This window comes from Lissotriton vulgaris, chromosome 2_2 (genome assembly GCF_964263255.1).
Source record: "Lissotriton vulgaris chromosome 2_2, aLisVul1.2, whole genome shotgun sequence".
NCBI lineage: Eukaryota > Metazoa > Chordata > Amphibia > Caudata > Salamandridae > Lissotriton > Lissotriton vulgaris.
The window spans coordinates 110,585,166-110,591,165 of NC_141688.1; the positions used below are offsets into that span (position 1 = coordinate 110,585,166).

Below are 6,000 nucleotides of genomic sequence, written 5' to 3' on the forward strand. Positions count from 1 at the left end.
CTTTAGTGTAAATATAATTTAATTTTAGTGCAGCACACTTTTAATGGTATTGTGCCACACAATATGAAAACATATGCTCCCTACCTCACTTGCATTATTACTGTGGCAGTATGCCAAGAGCTGTTTTTGCAAAGAGCACAAGAGCTCATGAAGATGTGCGGGTTGGCTGTTTTCAGATGGTGATGTTCCAAGCAAAAACTTATCACTGTTTTTTTCCAGTTCGCCAAACGCTTGATCCTATCATAAAGAAAGAGTATTTTTAATGTGCATGCACTCAGTAATATTTTCAGATAGAATGATGAATTACAATTAAAAACAGATTTTGGGAGAAATTAAATATTTGCCTAACACCATTAATTCAGAGGTTCCCAACCCTAAGAAACAGAAATAGAAATGTAGCAATATACAGTTCGTATGACTGACTTTGGAAATTCATCAGCTAGGATGGGAGTTGAAAGCAAATCTTGTGGAACAGCCACAATGCATTGTGGTAAGGAGAACAGACATTAGAATCATGACCGAAAGTTGATTACAGGATTGGACTATTACCTAGATAACATTAAGCTACAATACATTAATAACTAGCTATCAGAACTGTGGAGCAGCATTGGTCATAAATGCCTTCAGGTCATCTCTAGAGAGATGAGGCATGTTTGGTTATTCTGAAACCATACCCCTCAAAAAGGGAAATTTCCTTGTAATCCTAGTTATCTGTCGCAGGTGACTTCACTGAAATCAAACAGTGATGCGATCCATCAAAATCAGGAATCAATAAGCACTTTTGCAACGAGAAACCTTTCTTGCAAAAATGATTATATACTGAATTAATTTTATTTTTAATTATAGCTAGATTGTTTTTCATCATCAACTCCTTTTCATTGATAGAAATATGTATCACCTATACCTGCCTTCCTAGCAGGAAGTCCTTTATAGGTTGGAACTCTCATCTTCTATGGAGGGTTACAGTGGACAAACGCAGATTTGTGGACAGTCAAAAGTAATGAGACCAGTTCTCCTATTGCTGTCATGGAGTATTTTAGTTGAAAATAGTGAGGTCTAGAAATCACAGTTTTGGGACTTGCTCATTGTGTAAGGTCCAAGAAGGTCTCTTCTTTTTTAAAGCTAGGTAGTATTTGCACAAACAGTCTCTGGACATATGCTTCGATATCTCAGCCTTCTAACACTTCTAATTCAGATTTTTTTGCTGCCTTGAGCAGTGCTCATGGGCAGCCAAGTGCACCTGTAGATCTAGGTATGGTATTTCAAAGTCATGAGTTCCTGGCTGATAGTCTCCGATTTTTCTTTCCTCACATCTTGAGTGTCCCTTAATGTCTCCACTCTGTGACCCAGCGACATCACGTTCTAGGGAGAATTGAGGGGGGCAGTTGACTGTAAGACACCAGTGCCACTTGTTGTGAACCAATCAACTGTACGCTGGGTAACTGGGTCCTCACTAATTTATAGTTCTAAGAGGGAACTGTCAATTTCTTTAATGATTGTAAGAGTAAACCATGTGGCTAAACTGGCCAGTGACTTGTATACCTTTCTCATGTTACCGTTTTTCCCTCTGAGCTGAGGCATTTTTTAGCAGACTCCAAAAGAGAATGGTACCTCATCAACGAATGATGTCTCATTGAGAAAGAAGACAGGTCTATCTTTTTTAGTGTTCGTTGAGGAAAACACATACAAACAACACATTGCTTTACTATGTGGCAATAGTGAAGGCAATAAATGCACTGCCACTAGAACACTTATTGTGAGCACATTTTTCATGCCTCAGGACTGACTTTCCTAAAAGAGCACTAATTTGCTTTAAAAGTCGAGATGTGATTCTTTATAACTAAAAAAACAGGAGAGCTAAATAACATTATCATGTGTATTACAGTACACAAAAGTAAATGTACTCATATTACGAAACATTACATTTATTAAGAGCCACGTCCCCTCCGTTATGAAGGCCTCAGGCCAATCTCTTTCTTGCTTTCTCTGAAAATATACAATATAATATAATATAGTGCTGGCTAATAAAACCACCCAAAATCTGTTCACATTTATAGTCATTAACATTGCATGGATTACAAATCATCTAGGGGGTGATTAAAAGTTTGGCGGTCCTGTAGGACTGCCAAAGCTGTGGTGCTGCTGCCTGCCATATTAGGAATTACATCCTGGTCCAGCGAACAGTCCTGAGGCGGTCTAACTAAGGCGGTCTAATTGCGGCGATCTGTCAGGCCCGTTGAAGAGCCTGACATGCAGACCACCGCTATGAGAGCGCCTACTGCACTTTCCTGCACGGTGTGGCATACATGCCACACAGTCAGGAACTGGAGGTGCAAATACAGGGGGAACTACATGTGTCGCCCCCGCGTGCTCCCCAGGTCCGCTACCCTTTTCATGGCAGGCCTACCACCATGAAAGGGGCGGTGGACAGGAAATTTGTAATATGCTCTTGGGTTCAGGGAGTGGCACCGCCTGCATATTGATGCCCCCGTCAGTACCGCCTTTGTCGCACGGGATCCTTGATCCCGGTGGAGCCAGCTATTTCGTGGCGGTCTGACTGCCGGAGTCGTAATACTGCGGGCGGTCCCGTAGTGTGGTGGTGGTGGTCAGACCGCCACCATAGGTTTGGCGGTCCTATAGACCCGCCAAACTCTTAATCATGCCCCAAGTCTAAACTGTAACCCTTAATTATAGCTAATTGTACATTCGAAAATTCAAATCTATGCACAAAACGCGTGATCAAATGATTGTAAATGTCAATTGATAACAGTTATGGTAAGGCTCTGGGAGAACAAGTTGGGGCAAGTATATTAACAGTATTTATTTTCTACCTGGTAGTCTACCTTGTCAATGGGGGAAACTATAAGGGTAAGGGTAAAACTACAAGAATGTGAGGCCCTGCACAAGTGAAGAGAGTAAGTAGATCACATTTACGCAAAGCATACATTAATATATTACAAACAGCAAACTTTCGTCTGATTCATTATCATCATAGTAGGCTGCTCCCTAAGGATGCTACTTTGAAGAAAGTACACAGCTATTAAGGAGAGTAGTAAAAATGAGTTTGTCCATTTGCTATTGAGTTTAATATTAGACATAATGGTCTCAATTTGAGTGCTAACTGCTGAAAAAACATAAGGGAGCCATGGGTGATAGAAATCATGGATAACCAGAGGAACATTTTTTATTCATAAAGTAGATTGCTATATCAACCGTGTAAAGAAAATGAAAAAAAGGCAAGATGTAATAGTAGTAAAAATAGAGAACTAAACGTAGGCCTGGGCAGCATCATTAATTACGCAAGCGGAATCAGAGGGAATTTGGTAATTCCGCATTAGTCTTGTAACACAGAATTACTTATAAATTCTGCTACTCCAACTGCGGATTTAATCTGCAGTAAATTGTTTCTAAAGAGGGCTGGAAGAGGGAGCCGTTCCGGTATGTTTAAAAATCACTCTGTTTAATCTGAAGTGTTTTTTATACACAAAGGGACTGCTCCCTTTTGCATCCCTTTAGTAACCACAGCAGTGCATACCCCTCGGCACGCTTACAGACTCAGCAGTGATTACTGCAAGATTTGTAAGGGTGTCAAGGGGTATGCAATGCAGAGTTTAGAAGCTTAAAAACCAGTGCATACACCTTGGTTGCAGCGCCCTTACAGACTCTGCAGTGGTCACGAAAGAGTATGTAAGGGCGCCAAGGGGTATGCACTGCAGTACATTTGGTACTGGGCTGCGCTATTTTCTAAGCGCAAAATGCATCCTCACATCCATTATTGGGTTTTAATGGAATTCCGCTGAATTAAAGTCAGACCGCCTCTAAACTAACGCTGTTTATAATTAAATAAACAGAATGTAGGGAAAAAAACAGCTTACTGTGTAAAATCCTAAATTTCGAAGAAGTGTTTTCATCAGTATTTCAGCTAGATGAGTATCTGGGTTGCTTCCTTCGGAACCATATTGCTGATCTGAGGGGTTCCCATAGCCAAGACAGAACGTTGTAACATCCACAGATTCAGGTGGTGAACTATATCCAAGGAGGGAAGCCACATGTGTATGATCCTGCAGACTGGTCAAAATAATATCCAGCTGCATTCTCTGCAAAACAATAATGATACATATTTAGGAAAGAGTGAGGAAAAAAAATATATCACATTAATTTCATTTTACGTTTCAGTCTTTCTTTCGAGATTCCTCAATTCAGACCAAAACCTGCACTTTGCATTCATTGCCATTTATAACTAGACACATATAAGCAAATGATTCCAACTGGGGTAAATATTAGCAATAGCAGAAATAGGAGATATCCTATAAATCGACATGAGCTACGCTGTAAATCACCAGGAGACTGGAATAAGAAACAACAGCTTCAAACATTTAGGTTACATCTAAGATTTTCAAGTGTCTAGTGCTTAATCTGAAAAAGAATGAGTGCTGGTGCCCAAAGCTCTGCTCAGTAGCCCATGGCAGCACTAATAAAATGTCGGCACACCCAATACCAAGGCTGTGTATTCTTGAACACACCTTATGCATCTTTAATCCACTATCAGACAGTCCATGCCCCCTTATCTCACTCTTGCAGGCTCCTGCTTTCTCCCTTTAAGGAAGTTTTTCAATCACTCTATTCCTCCTTTCCTATTAGTGTGTTTTTCCCTCACTTGCTCTTGGTAAATGTCCGATTTGGAAAAATAAGTGCCAGTCCACAAAATCAAGTCATATAACACAATTTTCATATTTTTATTTATTTATTTATTGGAGGTTTTATATAGTGCTAACATGACCCATTAGGGTGTCAGGGCGCTTTACAGGGATAAACACGTTGCGTACAGTATAAGCATAGGCAAAATACAAGGATGAAGTTAGGGAATTGACTACTGTAGGATATAAGTCAGAGTTGTATACAATAAACAGTAGAGTACCAAAATCAGCGAGCAACATGTCAGCAATAAAATAAGGGGAACAATTGATACGTGGAGCGGGCTAAGCAATACAGGAGATTATGCACAGAAACATAGGCCATGAAAAGGCGGAATTTGCAGTAAAGGAGAGTTATTGGAGGAATTTGCTCATTAGGAAGGTTTTCGCTTTCTTTTTGAAGAGCAACAAAGTAGGAATTTTTCTGATGGAGGGAGGTAGCGAGTTCCAGATTCATGGTGCGGCCCCAGAGAACGCTCGGTTATATGTTTTTACATTACGGAAGCGGGGTGGCTGGAGCACACGGTCTCTGGCGGACTGGGAGTTTCACCACTTTCTGGGCAAGATACTTTGGGGTGTTCGTGTACAAGGCTTTGTGAGTGATGCAGGGCAGCTTGAGATGGATTCTGCCTTCAAGAGGAAGCCAGTTCTAGGCATTCAGGTGTGGTGAAATGTGGTCAAATTTTTTGAGCCAGATAAGAGTCTAGCTGCTGCGTTGCGGCAAGCTTTTAGCGGGGTCATCGAAGTCTTTGGCAGGCCAAATAGGGCAGAGCAGCCGTATTCAATTCTGAAGATTACTAACGCCTGAACTGCAGTTTTTAGGTCGGTAATATCAAGGAAGGGTTTTAGTTTTCTGAAGTAGCTCAGATAAATCCTGGCAGTTTTGGCCATCAAATTGATGTGTCCATGCATATTCAGGTTGCTGTCCAAGGTTATCCAGAGCGATTTGGCAGAATCCACTATGGTTGGCGTGCATCTGACTGCTGTGATCAATTTAATCCATTCAGGGATGTCACTAGATTTTCCGGGGGGGGAGGGGGGGGGACTCTGTTTTTTGGCCTTCAATTTGAGCTGGTTGTTGGCGGGCCATTGAACAGTCAGATTCAGGGCATGGTTCAGATAGGTAATCTCCTCAAGAAAAGAGATATTGATGTATATCGAATGTCGTTGGCGTACATGTGGAAGGAGATGTTGGCCCTGCAAAGAATTTCAGCTAGTGGTTCAAGGTAGAGATTAAAGAGGCTAGGGGACAGAGTAGAGCCTTGAGGGACACCAATAGAGATCGGGGAAGGAGTAGATAGGGTGT

General features: G+C 41.3%; 1 protein-coding gene across 9 annotated transcripts in view; it reads right to left on the reverse strand.

The window, feature by feature from the left end:
- Positions 1–6,000, reverse strand: part of HERC1 (HECT and RLD domain containing E3 ubiquitin protein ligase family member 1) — a 2,101,515-nt gene that overhangs the window by 1,903,376 nt on the left and 192,139 nt on the right. For all 9 annotated transcript variants that reach the window (XM_086959402.1, XM_086959399.1, XM_086959397.1 and 6 more), the window contains exons 14-15: positions 3,876–4,097; positions 85–237 (exon numbers count right to left, since the gene is read on the reverse strand). In XM_086959402.1, coding sequence (XP_086815528.1) covers positions 85–237; positions 3,876–4,097 — 375 coding nt within the window. The remainder of the gene's footprint in view (positions 1–84; positions 238–3,875; positions 4,098–6,000) is intronic.